At 36.3% G+C, this 21,445-nt stretch overlaps 3 protein-coding genes and 2 pseudogenes across 4 annotated transcripts; 1 reads left to right on the top strand and 4 right to left on the bottom strand.

Annotated features, from left to right (window-relative positions):
* Positions 1 to 292: 292 nt before the first annotated feature.
* LOC146926529 (ammonium transporter 2-like) lies at positions 293 to 4,419 on the top strand. The gene is made up of 4 exons (XM_085758845.1): positions 293 to 1,129; positions 1,552 to 1,837; positions 2,675 to 2,778; positions 3,803 to 4,419. Exons 1-4 carry the CDS (start codon positions 488 to 490, stop codon positions 4,232 to 4,234), a joined length of 1,464 nt encoding a protein of 487 aa, XP_085614971.1. The 5' UTR covers positions 293 to 487; the 3' UTR covers positions 4,235 to 4,419.
* LOC146926526 (BAG family molecular chaperone regulator 4-like) lies at positions 4,292 to 12,943 on the bottom strand. 2 transcript variants are annotated; one of them, XM_085758843.1, is made up of 4 exons: positions 12,698 to 12,943; positions 6,586 to 6,842; positions 6,346 to 6,492; positions 4,292 to 4,841 (listed from the first exon to the last, which is right to left on the bottom strand). In XM_085758843.1, the coding sequence occupies exons 1-4, from the start codon at positions 12,846 to 12,848 to the stop codon at positions 4,641 to 4,643; spliced, it is 756 nt and encodes a 251-aa protein (XP_085614969.1). In that variant the 5' UTR covers positions 12,849 to 12,943; the 3' UTR covers positions 4,292 to 4,640. The 2 variants fall into 2 exon arrangements, with proteins under 2 accessions (XP_085614969.1, XP_085614968.1); XM_085758842.1 differs by lacking the exons at positions 4,292 to 4,841; positions 6,346 to 6,492; positions 6,586 to 6,842 and adding an exon at positions 10,245 to 12,164.
* On the bottom strand, positions 7,979 to 8,912 carry LOC146926528 (uncharacterized; annotated as a pseudogene).
* Positions 9,175 to 9,883, bottom strand: LOC146926527 (uncharacterized; annotated as a pseudogene).
* A 2,131-nt stretch (positions 12,944 to 15,074) lies between the features above and the next one.
* Positions 15,075 to 18,842, bottom strand: LOC146926525 (protein FAR1-RELATED SEQUENCE 5-like). The gene is made up of 5 exons (XM_085758839.1): positions 18,471 to 18,842; positions 15,881 to 18,039; positions 15,718 to 15,777; positions 15,445 to 15,609; positions 15,075 to 15,351 (listed from the first exon to the last, which is right to left on the bottom strand). The coding sequence occupies exons 1-5, from the start codon at positions 18,553 to 18,555 to the stop codon at positions 15,295 to 15,297; spliced, it is 2,526 nt and encodes an 841-aa protein (XP_085614965.1). The 5' UTR covers positions 18,556 to 18,842; the 3' UTR covers positions 15,075 to 15,294.
* Positions 18,843 to 21,445: the final 2,603 nt, after the last annotated feature.

Genomic DNA, 21,445 nt, shown 5'->3' with positions numbered 1-21,445 from the left:
TTATTTTTTTGTAAAATTCGTTTAGATTGAAAGTGAGATAAATATAAACTAATTTAGCATGCGAAGAATTAATAAAAGAAAACACTAAAACATCCAAACCGAATTTACATATTTATAACCACGGATGAGTTTGACAAATTACAATAACATGACGATTTTGTTAAAGTTTTAAAGCGTAGTTTTTGTCAAAATCTGAAAAGCAAACTTTGACTCAGACTAACTCACAGTTATATTAAACATACACTATTTCAACTTTGTATATATTTTTGATTTAAATCACCTTTATTCTATCACAAGTGTGAAACCAAAAATTAAACATTAATAGTAATTCAACTATTTTTTTTTATATTTAAAATAATCACAATGTGAAAATCAGTGGCTAAGTCCATCTTCAAATGGAATCTTCAAAACAAGTAGTACATATTCAAATCCGAAGCAAAAGGAAGACCAAGACCAAGAGCTCATCAACACAAAATTTACACTAGAGATGTCCCTTCCAACAGCATACCAAGAGCACCTTCCTTCATCACCACAATGGCTAAACAAAGGAGACAACTCATGGCAAATGACAGCATCAACCCTAGTTGGTCTACAAAGCATGCCAGGTCTAGTAATCCTCTATGCAAGCATGGTCAAAAAGAAATGGGCTATGAATTCAGCTTTCATGGCACTTTATGCTTATGCATCAGTATTAATATGTTGGGTACTTTTGGGCTACCGTATGGCTTTTGGTGATGAACTTTTTCCATTTTGGGGTAAAGGTGCACCTTCATTAGGTCAAAAATTTCTTACACATCAAGCAAAAGTACCTGAAAGCACTCATTTCTTCAAGAATGGTACTGAAGAAGCTTCAACAACACAACCACTTTTTCCTATGGCTTCACTAGTTTATTTCCAATTCAATTTTGCTGCTATTACTGTTATTTTGTTAGCTGGATCTGTTCTTGGAAGAATGAACATTAGGGCTTGGATGGCTTTTGTACCTCTTTGGCTCATTTTCTCTTACACTGTTGGTGCTTTTAGCATATGGGGTGGTGGATTTTTGTATCATTGGGGTGTCATTGATTTCTCTGGTGGCTATGTTATTCATCTTTCTTCTGGAATTGGTGGATTCACTGCAGCTTATTGGGTAAACTTTGATGTTTTAAAAATAGTGAATTTATCATAGTTTTTGGTTGTGATTTAATTGCAAAAACTCTCAAATACTTTTGTTGTTGCAAGAACAATCATGGTTTTTAATCGCGATCATGTTTTCACGATATTAAAGATTGCGACCTTAGTTTAAGGGTCTGTCTGGATGAACTTATTTGAGCTTATCTCCTGACAGAAAAACTTGCATATTTGTTGAGATACGAGAACTTATGGAAACAACTTATACATGTCGATAAACTTTGTATGCTATAATAGTAATTTTGTTACAGAAGTAGTTTACATACATAAGGACTTGATACGGTCCGTTATGTTATAAGCGTACAATTAAGTTGTTTATCAAAACCGGGCCGAAAATCTTCAACTAGAATTACCTAGTCAATTTTGTTTGTTTTTTTCTAGGTTGGGCCAAGGTTGAAGAGTGATAGGGAGAGATTCCCACCAAACAATGTATTGCTTATGCTAGCAGGTGCAGGATTGTTATGGATGGGTTGGTCAGGATTCAATGGTGGAGCACCATATGCAGCAAACATTGACTCTTCTATTGCTGTACTCAACACTAATATATGTGCTGCAACTAGTCTCCTAGTGTGGACCACTTTGGATGTTGCTTTCTTTGGTAAGCCTTCAGTGATTGGAGCTGTTCAGGGTATGATGACAGGACTTGTTTGCATCACTCCTGGAGCAGGTTTGTCTATAAATTTTCTTAAAATTAGTTTAGTTCCTATGATCAATTATTGATTATGATAAATAATTTTTATGTTTATTTTAAATTGAAGCAATAAAGATTGAATCTCAGTGGATTGTAACAACAATGTCGCCACTTACGATACATTATTGCGTATTTAAATTTTATGAGAAAGATTCTACTAATTGCTCAATATTAATTGTGTTTTAAATGAACAATGTTTTAAAATTCTATTTTGATAGTTTTAGTTGTATTTTTTATTTATTTTTTTCAAAATGGGAAGTGTTATTATTGTTGGTATTATGTTGGAGGTAGAGATTGAACTTTCAACCTCTTATTATTTCACCTAATAAATATACATCTGATTCATGAACCCTAAAATAGTAATATTATTGTGACTAAAGTCTTGACAGGGCCCCCCTAAAATAGTAACATTAATGTGACTAAAGTTTTGACATGAAGTGGTGTATGTCGACTAAAGTACTAAAAGAATTATTGTTATGTCACTAAAGTATCCAATTACATGTGAGTAATATCATTTAAACTTTTGGAGTTACTAATTAAAATGTTTGAAGTCCCTTAAAAATTATGTTTGAAGTTAAAAGTTAGATCTTTTTTAGAGCATGATGATTTATTTTTTTCGTAATGAAGAGTTGTTATATTGGTTTTATTGTTAGATTAGATTAGATGTACCAAATGGACAAGGATCCTCTACTTAAGTAACTTTAGGTGAAAATTGAAGAAAATTTGAAAGATAATGATGTTGAAAATGAAGGAAAAAGATGTTATAGTATATATTGGCATTTACTAAGAGGTGGGGTTGGTTGCAACTGGCAGGGCTTGTGCAGTCATGGGCAGCTATAGTGATGGGAATACTATCTGGGAGTATTCCATGGTGGACTATGATGGTCCTCCACAAGAAGTCAACTCTTCTACAAAAGGTACTTAATTCATTTCTATTGTAAAATTTAGTATCCTCTTTATTTTAAGAATCCACCTTAATTAGATAATTTGATTCTTTAGTGGATCTATAGAATATTCCAACGGTTTTTGGTTCTTTGAATCATCTAGAATAAAAAACTAATATCCTAGTTGCAGTCTCTCTTCAAAATATTGGTTGATAATATTTATTTGATGGTTAATTAATTGTGATATTTTGTTATTCTTGGATTACATTTTAATCAAAATAAACTTCAACCCAAGTCACACAACACAGCAAGGGAGTAGATGATTTATTTTATGTATTTTATATTTTAGAATTTGGTTTCAGAACTTTTTAAGTAATGACACAATGACATCGTTCTTGTGAGTATAATTCAATTGATAGATACGGAGTCAGAGTTTGAACATTAGATTCTTCATTTATTCCCCTTACAAGTGAAATTTAGCCACCAAACTATTTGTCCAAAAAATAAAATGAAAAACAACTCAGTCATATCAAATCTCATGTATTATATATTTTAGAATTTGGTTTATGAACTTGAATTTCCAAGTAATAACAGAGCCATATCAAATATCAAATCTTACATAAAGAAACCACTTTTTTTCCTTAATAATTTTATTTTTGAGCAAAGACAATTTTTTTATATATGAATGTAATACCTTGTAATTTTTTTTTGACAAAGAATGTAATACCTTGTAATGTTGATTGTAATGATTAAATAATTACAAAAGGATATTATTTATTGGGTTAAGATCCTCTTCATTTATAAAAAAGATAAACACAAATAAAATATTGATGTGACACATTTTAATTTAATAATTATTGAGTCTCACTAATTTTTCACTTGTTTTTATCTCTCTCAAACGGTGACACGGTGTCTTATTTCTTTTATGAAATTGAGAGAACCTCCTATTTGTTACCTCTTGTCCATGCAATTTGTTTATAGGAGGAATATACATACAACCTTGATCCTATGCATGTTTTCCTACCATTATATGAATTAACTATATACAATAACACAGGTAGATGACACCCTTGGAGTGTTTCACACACATGCTGTGGCCGGCCTTTTAGGAGGCCTCCTCACAGGTCTCTTAGCAGAACCAGATCTTTGCAGACTCATATTGCCGGTGACCAATTCAAGGGGAGCCTTCTATGGGCATGGCGGCGGCATTCAGTTCTTGAAGCAATTAGTGGCAGCACTTTTCATCACTGGGTGGAACTTAGTCTCCACCACACTAATTCTTCTCTTCATACAACTGTTCATACCCTTGAGGATGTCGAACGACCAGCTCGAGACTGGCGATGATGCTGTACACGGCGAGGAAGCTTATGCACTTTGGGGTGATGGAGAAAAGTATGACCCAACTAAGCATGGATCCTCATCAAAAGCAGATGAAATTGAAGTATCACCCTATGTTACTGGGGCAAGAGGTGTAACCATAAATTTATGAGTCAGATATAGTTTGGTATATAGTTTAGTGTTATGGGTGCAATGGAATGCACGTGTATGTGTAAATTAGATTTTGAATATTGATAACATGGAATTATAAATAGTTGGCGTGTGTTATGTGTTGAATTTTAACGGATACATAAAAATACTCACTAAATTAATTTGTATAAAAATATTTTTTTTCAACCCTGGACAAAGGATGAAGGCCAATATGGCATTGTACAATCTTTATAACTTGATATTTCACAGCAATTTTAAGCTAATCAAACCGCTCCCAATCATGAGATATAAAAATACTCACTAAATTAATTTGTATAAAAATATTTTTTTTCAACCCTGGACAAAGGATGAAGGCCAATATGGCATTGTACAATCTTTATAACTTGATATTTCACAGCAATTTTAAGCTAATCAAACCGCTCCCAATCATGAGATATTTTTGTAGAAGATGATGTTGTTGATGGATCGTCGTTCGAGCCTTCAATTCCGGTATCAAAGGTTTCCCAATTGGTTGTTCCTGTGGCAGGATTGCCACTTTGGCTAAAAGGGTTGGAGTTTCTAGCCTTTAGAGAATCTACCATATCCACGAGGCCCTGCACACGACGCACCTGTAGAAGGAATGAAAAGCTGTGTTCAAAAGCAATATTTAAATCTCCACATGGCATCACATCTTAGCCACAACTTTATATATAAATTTGTAATTGCAATTTTAAGCAGTATGTGAACAGATGGTGCATTTTTTCAAAGCCAATGCACTATTTTTTTAACAGCAAAGAACTATATCATTTCACTCTATGATGCAAATGAAGAAAGAGTTTTGAATAATGGATTCAGTCCATTGTAAATGTATGATAAAATTGTCTACAGTATTTGTACAATGGATCCAACCTCTCCATGGATACATCTCTTTTTGACAGGAGCTCTATGCACCAAGTAAAAGACAGTATATGATAAAGAAACTAATCATAACAAGTAAAATATTCTCTGTTTTAACTCTGATGCATATGATTACCATTAGTTAGCAATGATCCATTAAGGAAATAAGGGCATTAAGTGTACGTTTGGGTGTTTCCAAATGTGATTTCAAATGAATTTGATTTGGTTTAAATTGAAGTTGAAGTAAAGTGATCTATGTTTTGGACTTTAGGTATTTGTACATGTTGTCAATAGCGGTCTAACGCGGCGCGATCGCGGCGCGGAGCGGCTGAAAACAGCCTAGCGCGTCAGAACGCGACCGAGTCGCGCGTTAGGCAAATGCGGAACAATAGCGGGTCAACGCGGGTAAAAAGCGGGTCAACAAAAAAATTTCATCAGAAACCACAAAATCTCTCTGTTCTCTGTTAATCATCCTTTTTTTTACAGTCAAAATGAAGAAGAAAGGGAAGAAGTGAAAGATTGATTAGAGATCTAAGAAGTAATATGATCAAGATGAAGACGATCTAGAGATCTAGGAATTAATATGATCAAGATGAAGTCTAAATGTGAATGCAAAATAAAATTTTCTCATCTATATTAATACTAAATATATTTTTTTCATACTTTTTTAGTCCTTAATTAATAATATAATATTTAGTTTTAGTGTCCGCGTCATGTAATAGCGCCCGTGTCGCGCCCGCTTACCGCGCCGCGTCAATTTTTGGGGTGGCCGCGCCGCGCCGCGTTTCCGCTTTGACAATGTACTGCAAAGTTTGATCTAAAACTCTAAATATTTCAATCCAATGTAGAAGATATTTTTCATTACTTCTAACCAAGTCGAAATTTGATGGCAAAGTCAACTGCTTTACAATGTAATTAAACAAATGAGACTCACAGTTAAACTTGCACTAATTAGTCTGATCTAAGTCATAAAAAAGGGAGAACAAGAACAACATTGCGACATTGGTGAGAGATCAGACATACACTAACATGGATATGAGGGATATAAGGTTAGCCTGGCAGTTGGAGTAGAGTGATAAGAAGATTATTAAGGATTCGGTCCCTATCCCCATCATACTACTAACAACTCAGCTATTGGCCATGGCTAATAAAAAAATGCAAGAGATTGCACAGAATAGTAAAGATACGAAACGAAAATAGCACCCAAATTAGCAATTTCAATAGCATAAAAACTACCTCAGCTTTTCTCTGCAACTTTGCTTCACCTTCGGCCTCAATTCCATCTAGTTTCAGCAATTGACTCATAAGCAACTCTGTCAACAAAAGAAATTCTTTCTCAGAAGCTTTGTTCCCTGCATTGATAGCCGCTTCCAAGGCAGCCACCTAAAAAATTATAATAATCAATATGATCAGTTACCAGTTGATATGTTTATACCATGAGTGGAGTAGTCATATATATTTCAGAAACATGCTCACCCTATCAGAGAGCTTGTCCACCTCGGCTCTAACCCCATTAATAGCTTCAGTAGCTTTAGACATCTCATTGAGTTTTCTAGTTTCCTCAAGTTTCTTCTCTTTGCTAGCAGCACGCTCCATAAGCAAAATCTTTGACTTACCCTTTACCCCTTCCTGGTGCAATTGCTCCTTATCATCCTTTTCTATTCCTCTGAAGAAAAGTCTTTGTTGTTCAGGCTCTAAACCAGTTTTAGGTACAAGCAATTTTTTGAGATCTCCTGTTATTGAAAACCAAAACATGACAAGCACATATATCAATTACAAGATGTGACTGTTGAAAAAATAGTAAGTTGTGGCAATAAGACGCATCTTTGTTAAAACTACTACTTCCTCTGTCCCTAATTATAAGACTGATAAAAGATATGTTTGTCCTTAAGTATATGATTCGCTACAAATTTCTACTCCATTAACAAATATATCCCTTACTAGTACTGCCAAATTGCATGGGAATATGAAAAATCAACATTGAATGTATTTATACATATAGGGCAATTTAATATTAGCCATACATCAATTATACACATTAACCTTGCTACCTACTTTTCTTAATATGCAAATAACGTGTCAAAGGTTTTTATAAATAGGAACTGAAGGAGTATAGAATAACAATGCAGCAATTTCATTTCTTTGAACAATAAAATTTCAAAGTTACACTAAGCAGGTAAATAATTAGAAAGCTACACTTAAATAAGTATTTCTAAAGCTCAAACACACATATACAACACCGACACTTCAAATTGAAGACGTGTCTAGTGTCCAACAACACATTAGATCGTATTTAATCACTTTCATTTTATCAAATTATTACTGGTGTCTACATGTCAGTGTCATGTTAGGTGTTTGTGTCGACACTCATAATGCAGAAATTTTGTTTCTATGAATTATGATCTTCCCATGTGACGCTTCTCATAAGATCAAAATATGACATTTAAAAGTTACACTCCTAGAGGGCATGCACACCTATGTAGCACCAACACTACAAATTGAATACGTGTCCAATGCTCGATAACACATTTGATTGTATTTGATCAGTTTTAGTTTTACCGGTGTCTATGTGTCAGTGTCGTGTCAAATGTTTGTGCCGGTGCTTCATAGATGCACACTACTAAGACCATTAACAATGGTTTCAACTTTCAACACACTCTTTTTCTTTTTCCATCACTCCACATCATTTTCTCTCTCTTCCACCTAATAATTCTACACTCATTCAACTTTTACCCTCTCCAATGGTTTTTTTTAAAAACATTCATATTCTTATTTAATTTTATAATTATCGATTATAATTAAATTAAAATAATAAACACTTAACAATTTATCTTTTAGATTTTTTTAAAAACAAAATTTATTTAAATAATTTATTTTTATTTTCTTATCTTATATTATTAATAAAAAGGTTCATCTTTCAATTAAATAAACTCTAGAAATATCAAAACAAACAAACATTACAAATAACATAGCAATACAATAAACTAAGTACGCGGCACACAAATAACTTAAAATGCAAGACAACAAACTAAGCACACGACACACAAGTAACTTAATTAGTACGATACAAGTCATCTTTAATCACAAAACATTCCAAACTTTGCCCATATGTGCTTCACTAGATCACGCAATTCGGATCTAACCCGCACATGATTTGCAAAAGCGGGTAACACCTCGGTCGAGTATGGTTGCAGTGTACTAGATCCACTTTCCTCAAAATGCTCAAAATCGGTCCAACGTTGAGCATATGTATCTCGTTCATTCTCAACAATCATGTAATATGATGCACGACCTCATGATGATACCCAAATCAGCCATGTCCCACAAGCGAGCTGGTTCACGGATGATTTTAAATCGAGCTTGAAGCACTCCAAATGCACATTCGATGTCCTTCCCACATCCTTCCTGATATTTTGCAAATAACTTATCGGGTTCACTTCAAGGAAGTCTAATCGATTTGACGAAAGTCGGATAAGAAGGGTAGATACCATCAACTAGATAGTATGCCATATTATAGGGACGTTGATTCACAAAGAAATTCACACTTGGAGCCTTTCCCTGTTCCACATCATCAAACACGGGTGACCGGTCTAGAATGTTTATATCGTTCAACGTTCCCGGACATCCAAAAAAGGCATGCCAGATCCATAGATCATGAGATGCAACCATAGTTGTCAAAGCGGAAACGCGGCGCGACGCGGCCACCCCAAAAATTGACGCGGCGCGGTAAGCGGGCGCGACGAGGGCGCTATTACATGACGCGGACACTAAAACTAAATATTATATTATTAATTAAGGACTAAAAAAGTATGAAAAAAATATATTTAGTATTAATATAGATGAGAAAATTTTATTTTGCATTCACATTTAGACTTCATCTTGATCATATTAATTCCTAGATCTCTAGATCGTCTTCATCTTGATCATATTAATTCCTAGATCTCTAGATCTCTAATCAATCTTTCACTTCTTCCCTTTCTTCTTCATTTTGACTGTAAAAAAAAGGATGATTAACAGATTTTGTGGTTTTTGATGAGATTTTTTTGTTGACTCGCTTTTTGCCCGCGTTGACCCGCGTTTTGCCTGCGTTGACCCGCTATTGTTCCGCATTTGTCTAACGCGCGACTCGGTCGCGTTCTGACGCGCTAGGCTGTTTTCAGCCGCTCCGCGCCGCGATCACGCCGCGTTAGACCGCTATTGACAACAGAGGATGCAACTGCTTCAAGAATAACTGTTCCCTTATCACCCCTAGTAAATTGACCTTCCCATGCTTTAGGACAATTTTTCCACTCCCAATGCATGCAGTCAATACTCCCGATCATCCCTGAGAACCCCCGCATTTCACTAACACTAACATGTAGTATTCTTTGCAGGTCATCTTGGGTTGGTGCTCTCAGGCAGAATTTACGTAAGCACTCCAATGCTGTAGTACCTCCTATTTTGATGTATTCATCGTTGCGTCTGCTGCCATACCATATGCTAACATTCGCATTGCTGTGGTACATTTTACTAATGGTTATATACCTTCTTTATTGGCTGCATCAATTCGCTGGGTGAACTAGTTATCACTACTTGAAAGGACCCCAACAATTCGAAGGAAAACATGTTTTTCAATCCGGTATCGACGACGAAACATTGCATCGTCATATGTAGGCTCATTGGCAAAGTAGTCGTCAATTAGTCTTTGGTTTGCCGCTACATGATCTCTATTGAGATATTTTCTGTTACTACGAGGTGCACTATCTTCCAATATTTTGTTTCGACGCTCTCTAAATCAGTTGACCATATAAGTTTCTTCAATTTCACATTTTCGATTGTAGGCTGCGATATCAAAAGGATATTCTAATGAATCCATTGATAGTTTTTTGTGATATTGGAAGTAGATTGAATGAAATTTGGTATATTGGTACATCAATGGATCTATGAGTCCCTATATATAAGTACATTGAGTGGTGGACACTGACGGATTCTCAATAAGATATTGTATAGGGTTAATTATCAGATAAGGACTAGATTCAAATTGGGTGGTACATATTCAAACACAATAACTAATACATTAAAGCCAAAAATCATGAACAATTATTAAAGCCAAAAGTCATGAACAATTATTAAAGCAGACTTGACATCACTGACAATTATTAAAGCAAACACTACAAATTTGACATAAGTGACAATTATTAAAGCAAACATTGGGGACTTGACACCACTGACAAGTTTGATCGAATACAAAAAAATACTTGATTGAAATTAATTTCCAAACAGCTCTTGGCCCAACTTTTCCAACAGCTTTTTCTTCCGGTCATCGAGATGCTCCTCGGAACTTAGCTTTATATACATTTTCATTTTCTTAGCATGAATCCTTTCTTTCATCAATTGGTTAGCCTCCTGTTGCATCAAGACTATCTTGTCCAATCGTTCAAGCTCTTTCTCCCTGAATTGTTTGAATTCAGCCCAATCGTTGTTCACCACCTCCAAGGCAGCTTCCTTGTTTTTCGTTTTACCCTTTTTTTTAGCTACCTCCCTACCCATTGGACGAGCACTAGATCCTACAGAGTTTGAGCCACATGCATCACTCTCGTGAGATCTCTTAGATCCACTACTTCCTGAGCCAGTATTTCCTCCCACTTGACTATCATAACGTGGTTGATTACAGAGAGCGTGCCATTCTGCCATTAAATTGAAATGACCATTCTTCCCACTTGCGTATAATTCCTGCGCTTTTGCCAAAATATCATTCTCCGACAAACCGCTTCCTTGAAAACACTTAGCCCTATCATAAGCGTCAATCCATTTACCTAGTATTTTGTTCATGTAATTATAATGGTTTCGGCAAGCGACTTCATCGCGCGGAGGATCAAATGAGCAATTCTCATTACAATACTCAGCAATTCTACCCCAATATGTTTCACCTATCTGGTTTCTCCCGACAACACTGCTTGTTCTATATTTAATCCATGCACTAAGTAGCACCAGATTTTGTTCAGTGGTCCATTTGGGGTTTTTCTTGCGATTAGGAGTTGAATCCTCTGGATTAGGAGTGATTTCATTAGCACCTGTCATGCCACATGCATCACTCTCGTGAGATCTCTTAGATCCACTACTTCCTGAGCCAGTATTTTCTCCTACTTGACTATCATAACGTGATTGATTACGGAGAGCGTGCCATTCTGCCATTAAATTGAAATGACCATTCTTCCCACTTGCGTATAATTCCTGCGCTTTTGCCAAAATATCATTCTCCGACAAACCGCTTCCTTGAAAACTCTTAGCTCTATCATAAGCGCCAATCCATTTACCTAGTATTTTGTTCATGTAATTATAATGGTTTCGGCATGCGACTTCATCGCGCGGAGGATCAAATGAGCAATTCTCATTACAATACTCAGCAATTCTACCCCAATATGTTTCACCTATCTGGTTTCTCCCGACAACACTGTTTGTTCTATATTTAATCCACGCACTAAGTAGCACCAGATTTTGTTCAGTGGTCCATTTGGGGTTTTTCTTGCGATTAGGAGTTGAATCCTCTGGATTAGGAGTGATTTCATTAGCACCTGTCATGCCACATGCATCACTCTCGTGAGATCTCTTAGATCCACTACTTCCTGAGCCAAGATTTCCTCCGACTTGACTACCATAACGTGGTTGATCACGGAGAGCGTGCCATTCTGCCATTAAATTGAAATGACCATTCTTCCCACTTGCGTATAATTCCTGCGCTTTTGCCAAAATATCATTCTCCGACCAACCGCTTCCATGCAAACGCTTAGCTCTATCATAAGCGTCAATCCATTTACCCAGTAATTTGTTCATGTAATTATAATGGTTTCGGCATGCAACTCCATCGCGCGGAGGATCAAATGAGCAATGCTCATTACAATACTGAGCAATTCTACCCCAATATGTTTCACCTTTCTTGTTTCTCCCAACAACACTGCTTGTTCTATATTTAATCCACGCACTAAGTAGCACCAAATTTTGTTCAGTGGTCCATATGGGGTTTTTCTTGCGACAAGGAGTTGAATCCTCTGGATTTGGAGTGATTTCATTAGCACCTGTCATGCCACCAAGAGTTATTTGTGTTGAAAATTTGGGAAATTCAGGTGCATCAACACTTGGAACATTTTCATTCCCCATTGGCATATAAGCATTAAACGGTGGTGTTTAATTCAATCCACCTCATTTTTACTCCAACTCTCAACATATCATTGCATGCATTTTAAGAGTTCAAAATGATTTTCAACGCACCATTGCACTTGGTCTAAGGAAGAAAAAAAAAACATGAATATTTTTCTTCCTTTTCTACACGTTTTGTCTAAAAAATTGTATCATTCGCAATTTTTCTGTCTCTAATTATTTTTCATTTTATATTAACAACGAAGCATTAATTATATTTTTTTACTAATATATCCTTATTTAATGTATAAGTGGACACTAAAACCATTTTTAAGAGCAACACAAAAATTTCTTCATCAACTAACACACCATAGTCATGTCTATTGAACAAAGTAACACAACGGAAATCAAACTTTGAAACAATAGAAGATAATTTAATGGATTATAAGAGAGAGGAAAAACAAAAACTGACCGAAAGTGGATTGGGCAGGGAGATGGATCTCATGTAGAGATGGACCGTAAGAAACACTGATCTTGATTGTGGGTCCATCAGTTCCGTCGATTTCGGATTTCGTCACCGGCGGCAAGGCGCCGGAAGTGTCTGAGACGGCGGTGTTGTTCATGAATAGCGGCGAGGTTGAGTAAAAATGCAAAGAAACGATGCGTTTGGTGAAAGGGAAAATGAATGGGGTTTTGTTTTGTAGTGTCTGTGGACTGTGAGATTGATTGACTCGAGGCACAGATCTTGGTTAGTTTCACAAAAGAACCTCATCCACGTCATAATTTTTTTTTTTGGTGTTTTTTTTTTTTTTTTTTTTTTTATTTTATGTAGTTTTGGAAGGACAAAACTTATGCGCAGTGCTATAAGTGCAGTTTTTGCTGTTCCCCAATCAAAATATGACACCTGTATTAAATTTCCACATCATTTAAGTTAACCCCGTAATAGTTAACGTCCGTTTTCTCTCCCCTGTTTCGTGCCTTCCTAATTTCTCTCCCTCCATCAGTTTCGCGAAATCAGCAATTCCAAAACTTTCTATTTTAGATACCATTAAAAATTAGTGAAATTAAGTAGAAATCAGCAATTCCAGTTTCTAGAAGAAGAAGAAGGTGTTCTTGGTGCAACCTTTACTTTTTTTCTTAACCTACTTATGAGATCATTAAGAAATCGTTCATGAAGAAAATTGAAACTTAAAGGGTATTCAATTGTTGAAAGTTTTGCTTCTTTAAAGGGAAGTTATACTGTGAGTGGAGTTGAAGAAGTGGAATTGTCTTTGGATTTGGAAATTTAGAAACTATGAATAACAGAATTTTCAGATTTTGTGTGATACAAAGAATGCAGACTTGGTTATGCTCCATTGAAGTGTTCTGAAGTTTAGTTAGCATCTTTTTATGATTCTTCTTCAAATTTTCAAATTTTCCTTACAACACACATGTCTCATTTAAGCTTCGAAGTATTAGAGAGGATTCATGAAACTAACTCTTTGAGAACTGAGTTTTGGGAATGATTTTTATTTATTTTTCTTTTGAAAATGTGATCCTTTTCAAAATGTTGTGAAAACACTCGGTTGATGCATATATAAGGTATGTGGCACCGACACTTTCGATTGAAGAAGTGTCTGGCTTTCAACACACGTTGGTGTATAACACGTGTCGATGTTGGTGTACAATGTATTCCGGTATCTGACAGGACAACGACATGTGTGCTTACATTTAATTTGTCCGCAGACGTAAAGCTCAATATATTCTCATATTGCTCGAATCAATTAAGTGTTGCACATCCTTTCTTTTAAATACTTAAACAATGATTTGGTTGTTGCACATCACTCCAGGGAAAGGGAAAATAAGTTGATTGTATTTATGAACCAAACTACATAGCAAGAAACTATTTAAAAGGTTCAGAATGCTCTCACTACAACCAATGATTTTATCAAAAGAAGTCAAGAAAAATAACAAAGAACATGAAATCTGAAACCTGAATAGCATGGCATATGGGCACATACGATTATAATATTGATAAATAAAAAATGAAATAATAAATAAAAGGCTAACAAACAAAGAAAGAAAATTTTAACCCCTATGACTAAAGAGCACGTGCTTGGTTCATGATGAGGAGAACGCATTGCATATCCATATATATCCATCATTCTAAAGCTCAATTGAAATAAAAAATCAATGTCTCAATTTTGTTTTTGCAAAAGAAAAATCATATTAATAAGGTGCACTAAAATTCATAGTAATCACACTGTTATTGGGGTTGGCAGTGAAACTTTCTGCTAGTTGTGTATTGTAGGCTGCATTTTTAAGGCAAGGAAGCAACTTTAGACTGTTTTTCTGCATTTTCTTCATCAGTCTGCAGCCAATTCCTTTTGTAGTTTGAATGTGTTGATGATCGTCTTTTCTTTTCTTTCTACAGCGGAGAATTTGTGGGAGTCTCAATCACCACTAATGGTATGGGGTCAGTGGCGATTCGAGGTTGTACTTGGGGTTTGGAGGGTCTTATTTTTTGGAGTTTCGACCCGCTACCTGATCGTAGCAGAGCTGCATTCTTAGTACAGCTGCATCACCTTCTTATTTACCTCATATTTAAGAATTTTATTTAGCTGGTGTATTAAGAAACTAAGCTTATAAAAAGGCATGAAGCAACCATTGTGTAGTATCAATGTTGTGAATGAAAATATAATGTTGTAAAATCTCTTCTTCTCTGTTCTTTCTCTGCTACATAGTTAGTGTGTGTAATTTTGTGTGATTTATGTCCCATTGATATTAAAATAAACCAATGGAAAACAAGCAAATTAAATGGAATGGTTATGATTGTTGCTGCCTTTCTTAATGTCAAACCAATTTCATTACTAATAATATTATGCACTAGTATACCTTTCCCTACTAAACAATGGTCTCAAATGCTAAATAAAAAATTAATTGGTACAAAACTCTTTTCAATGCACGTAAATAATAATAATAATAATAAGACAGTATCTAAGTCTCAATGGATACAGAAAAAAACAAATATAATATATGTAATATGTAGTCAAACATCTTCCAATCTTCGGATTAGCGTGAAGAACCATATCAATTGGTCTCCTTGTTTCCACCCCATGAAGACAAGCCATCATGTAAGCTAAATTCCTACACCAACAAAAAATATACCACTGATTAAAAAAATTTGCTTGTAATGAGTGTTGACAACATTAGTGATAAAGCATTGAGTGCTTAAAATACCAAAGGACTTGGTTGAAATTGAAACTCAGCAGATGGTGCCTGAGGCTCTACATTTGTTGAGTTAAGCATGCGACTTTGACTCAGATGCTCTTGTCCATGATAAGCATCGGTAGAATGACCAAATTCTTCCCCGTGTTCTCCATTTTCGTTATTCATGTCATTAGCCTACATTTGAAGGGGATATGATGAGTATGACACACATATAAAGCTGAACAAAAAAAAAAATCTGCAAGTACAAAAAAGAAAAATAAATTGTGTGATGAATAATCCAACCTGTGATGTACTAATACTAGCTGCTTCTAGATCTTGATATGTATGTGAAAATGGAAAATTCTGCACATACAACAATCAAAAACATATTTAATTTAATAGATTAAGTATTGAACAAAATAATTTATACTCAAACAAAGAAATATGAGTTACTATTATGTAGTACCTGCATAATTGGCATGATGGTTGAATAATTTTGTGTCACATGACTACGCTTGTGAGTGCCTTTGCTTCTTTTGTATTTTTTCTCCACACAACTCTTAGGCCTGCCTTTTATGCGTGATTTACCATCCTTCTTTTTTATACCCATGGCTTTTGATACAGTGGTAATATCATCTGTTACTATCTCATTGGTTCGACTATTTACCTCACCAAGATTTGTTGTTGATGTGTAAGATCTTTTGCTTAAGATTTTATCAACTTCAATGCTAGCTTCCATCAATTTTCTTGCTAAAACTGCTGAAGCATCTCCATCTTCAGCAGCCTTGCTTGATATTCCTACTGCAGTGCGACATAGATCTTTGAAGCGATTTGCCACAACTATCTTTGGATCTTCTTTGATAATTTGTCCCTTACCGTCTAGCACACATCCACTCCGAGCTTGTTTAGTCCACCTCTTCAATATGTACTTTTGGGGAATAACTATTATATTTTGATGATTAAGTACTCGAAGAGCATGACAACAAAGGATTCCAATGAATTGAAAAAGTCGACAACTGCACTCAACACTTTGATCTTCAGAGTTAAAGGTAACTTTATGCTGCCTCATGTCCCTGAAAAAACTTACTACATATTCATATAATTGCAAGTTTTTAGAGCAGTTGTTCAAAAGAAGATTACAAGACTTTTCATATTCTCCACGAACTAGAGAAAAGATAACTGGTGTGTAGATATCTCTAGCAGTTTTGAGTAACATGATATCCATATTCAATGCAGGCATCTTCTGGCTCATTTCATATTTAGACTCTATCTCCTTATAACGCATGTCATTTATCAATCTTTCTAAGTGTGTGAAAAATTCTAACACATTATAAGTGGACTTCATGTAAAGTCGTAAACGACCATTGAAGCTCTCACTTAATTGTGTTGTTGTAGCACCAGCTGAAAATGTGTTTCGCCCATATACTAAAGCCCATTTTTCTTTTTTCTTATAGAGATCTTGCATCCATTTATTTTGGTGAAGGTCGTGCTTTTCAAGTAACGAATTCCAAGCTGCAAGAAAGTCATCCTCATATTCAAAATCATAAATGCAACTTCTCAAATCCATAGCAAAAGAATCTGATCTCTGAAAGGCATGATTAAGATTCTTAAGTGCATTCTGAAATAAATGCCACAAGCATAAACGATGATATGTTTCACTTTCAGGAAAAACCTCTGAAATTGCTTTTGCCATGGCAGCATCTTGATCTGTGAAAATTGTCTTCGGCTTTTTTCCACACATTGCCTTAAGAAAAGTTTTAAACAACCACTCAAATGATGCTGCAATTTCATCGTATAACAATGCTGCACCAAATATCACACTTTCTCTATGATGGTTGAATCCAATAAAAGGAGCAAATAGTCGTAGATTCTTATTAGTGCGGTATGTTGTATCAAAACATACTACATCCCCAAAATAAACATAATCCAAAACCATTTTAGCATCTGCCCAGAAAATGTTTGTGATTTGATTATCAACATCAAGTTGAATATCATAAAAGAATGATTGATTCTCTGTTTGCTTTGCTTTAAAATAATGAAGCAAAGTATATGCTTCACCTTCCTTCATTTCCTTCATCCTCTTGGCAGTTAAATGATTGCTAATATCTTTAGAAGTGCAACCAACATTCTCCCTCCCTCCAATGTGTTGACTCATAAACTCAAAAATCAATTTTTGACGTATACCAGATCGATTTGCCATTTCTACCTCAGCTGCTTGAGCAGCAGAAACCCTCCTTTGTGATGGTAATTTATGCTTACTTCTAGGGGATGCAAGCTCATGATTATGGTCTTTTCTGAAAGATGTAACAACATATTTTCCACTTGATTCCCGACTAATGACAACATGTGCTAAACATCCAGTTCTGATATCCTTACGAGACACTTTTTCATCATATTCTTTGATCCTCTTAAAACCTTCTTTAAAACAAACAAACTTTCGAGACATCACAGTTTCATTATCTAATTTGCTTTTGTTTCTCCAATCTTTTCTAATGCTAAAACCAACAAAGCCAGCATATAAATTATAAAATCTATATGCATGGTCTTCGGTATCAAACTCCATGCCAACATATGGGATTATATCTTCTTCAGTTAGTTCATGCTCAAGATTATCATTCCCTTTAACTGTGAATAAGAAAATATATAAATTTAATGGTTAAATCATCAGCTCAATCTATTATAAACAAGCAATCGGTAAACATATTATAAGAAAAAGCAATACGTAAACATTTAACATGAACATAGGTTTTTTTCTAGTTTGGTAGATAAAGCTTCAATGTTACTATTATTATGAATTTAAACGTTGTTATAAATTACAATTAAAGTGTTATTATTAAAGGTGTAGTTATGTCTCTATGAACCCTTTGTTTTCTTGTAGTGTGTGTTATTCTATGACAGTACCAACATAAACAACTATAACTAGAACAATGCTTTATTATGTTATCAATTTGTACCATCTCTAACCTACTGACCAACTCCTATCGATCAATTTCTAAGTATCTTCTCCTAAAAATATTTAAAAACATTGAATATAATTTAAATAGAAAAATACATACCATTAGAATTCATATTTACTGGAGGTTTATCGCCACTCCCTAATGGTTCATTGACATTGCTTGCAGTGAAATTTGAATTTTCCATCTTGGAGTACCTTCTTGAACTAAAAAAACAATGGTCTGAAGCAATTGTTCATGGATACATGAAACAAAGAGGATTTGGAATTGGTGGCTTCAAAGAGATAAAAGATGGGTGCAAGAATTAGAGAGACAGAGGGAAGAGGAACGATGCGTGGGCAAGAACAAGGTTTAATGTCACTGATTGTTCATGGGTACATGAAAAGAAGATGATTTTGAATTGACAGTTTCTTGAAGCGCCAAACACTAAGGCACGAAACTGATGGAGGGAGAGAAATTAGGAAGGCACGAAACAGGGGAGAGAAAACGGACGTTAACTATTAAGGGGTTAACTTAAATGATGTGGAAATTTAATACAGGTGTCATATTTTGATTGGGGAACAGCAAAAACTGCACTTATAGCACTGTGCATAAGTTTTGTCCGTTTTGGAATTGCTTCCACTTTTATAATTATAAAGACCAAAATTGATTTTGGCCTTTGTAAAATTGACATATTTTTAGCCACTCACACTTTGAAAGTGATTTTAGGATAAAGCAAATTTTTCTCATTAACTTGTTTTGACCACAAATTTATTTGCTATCACTATTTCATTTTAAATAACAACATAATTTTTTAATAATAACAAAATTGTCAAAAAAAAACATTAATATTTTTTTGTTTGATGGGCCGGCCTGCCAACTCGTCAACTCCCCACAAACTCGGGACACTATTTGGAGGAGTGCCAAAATAAAAATTTGAATTTTAGGAAGCTGAAACACGTTTTTGAGATCAGAAGACTGAAGAGGTGACCTTCCACCAAACTCATAGTTAGTTCCTTGTATGTTAGCATGCTTCCTTTGATTTTGATTTGTAATTGTACTTGCCAAAAAGTACGGTAAGGGATTCTAGGGTTAAGAACACTAGGGTTTAGACTGATGATTAGATGCCTTGAGAATGCTCTCAAGAGTGGTACTTATAGCCTGTTATGGGCTTGGGCTGTGGTTGCTTGGTTTCCAAGCAACAGGGGGTATTTACGTACTTTGGGTGGTTTTAGAGGGTTCTGGAGACCAGGCGAGGCGGCGCCCTCACGGAAGACGCGCTTGGGCCTGGATAACCTTATGAAGGTGTCCGGGTACTTCTAACGGGCGACTTGGCCCTTCAGAAGGGCGCCTAGGCCCTTATGGAGGGCGTCCAGGTCTTTATGGAAGGATTTTGAGCCTTTAGGAATATTATGATGGTCCACCGCCCCCCAAGCACGAGTCTTGGGACAAGGCGAAGTGATGATGATATAGGACTAGACTTCCCTGAGGTTCAGCAGGTCTTTTAAGAAGGTTATGACGGTCCACAGCCCCCCAAGCACGAGTCTTGGGACAAGGCGAAGTGTTTGGGACACGTCACGAGGTGTTGTTGCCTTATGGAGCTAATACTCCCTTGTCTTACTTCTCGAGGGCGTTCGTGTGAAGGGTGTACAGAGCACGCCTTTATGACCGTGATGAGACATTCCGATACTTCCTGAGGAGGGGTATATCATGCTTAACTCATTCGTGTAACGTCTACGCCCCCTAAGCACGAGCCATGGGGAACACGGGGCAAAGTGTTTTAATCGTGTTATGAACGCGTAAACGCCGAGTGTACGACCCTACGACGCCCGGGGGCGTGACAGACATTCGCGGCGCGTTCAACTTAATGGTGATCGTTTCGTATTCTTCTTCACTGATGAACGACACGTGTCATGATCCTATGACTTAACCCTACTCAATCGTCTGCGACACGCTTCCCGAAAACGAACTTCTCGCCTCCCTATAAGAAGGTTATGTTTGGTCTTTCCAACATTTTTTCCATTTCTCTCCCCCTTCATTTTGCTATTCCAGCTGCCTGAAGCTTCGACGATTTGTGCCAAACTCTTATACAGGTATTTTTCGTCCTCTCGTCACTTCTTCTCGTATTATTTTCATTTTTACTTTTAGTGCGATCATAGTTTCTAGGGGGATGGTTTTAATTAGGGATTGTGATGCGGATGGTAAATTGATTTGCCCTACTGACCCAAACGAAAGGGATCAGCTGAGGAAGGAATGTTTGCGACATGCCACCGAGCCAGATGGGATTATTGACTGGGATAAGTACTATTTCGGGTTACACGGAGAGGAGTTGTTTAGTGACTTGTCTAGCGATTCTAGCGTTGATTCGGGTAGGGATAGTGACTGTGTGATTCTGTCTGCTACTCCAGGAACTCAGGGTAGACATGACGATCTCCAGGACAACTCACCACCTCGAGAACTCTTGCCAGGATCCGAAGACGAGGGTTCCTTTGTTAGCTCAGTAGAAATGGTTACTTTCGCGGATGAAGTGCGTATGGAGGAGTCGCTATACGTTGATGTCTCGACTGTAGATCAGTTTAGGAGCAAGTTTGACATTTCCGCAACTGGTAGCGAGGAGGATGTGGTGTTGTTATCTTGCGATCCTGATGAACGAGTCTGTGATCAGGAGATGGCTGGTGAGGGCGACGAGTCGTTCTTTGTTTATACCACCTTTCTCGAAGAGTTTGGCGTGAAGATACCGTTCACGCCCTTTGAAATGGATGTCTTGAAGTTCTTAAACGTGGCTCCGACCCAAATTCAGCCTAATAGTTGGACGTTTATTAGGGCTTTTGAGATACTGTGTAAGGCTTTAGGTTTGGAGCCTTCTGTTGGCGCGTTCCTTTGTTTCTATGGGACGAAAGACGTCAATAAAGGTACGTGGATCGCCATCTGTGCTCACTCTGGGAAACGACTTTTTCCTCAATACGCCTGCAACTTTAAGAAGGAGTGGCGCGATACCTTCGTTAGAGTTCAGGGATTGCCTGGGTGTTCAACTTCGTCAGTGCTGTTGGATGGCAAGCCCAAGTTTCCTCTCAGGTGGACAAATAATCCTCGGGCGG

This window comes from Medicago sativa, chromosome 4, assembly GCF_051527215.1.
Source record: "Medicago sativa cultivar Bolivia chromosome 4, Bolivia_mono, whole genome shotgun sequence".
In the NCBI taxonomy this organism is placed as follows: domain Eukaryota; kingdom Viridiplantae; phylum Streptophyta; class Magnoliopsida; order Fabales; family Fabaceae; genus Medicago; species Medicago sativa.
This window is presented reverse-complemented; position numbering and strand designations above follow the sequence as displayed.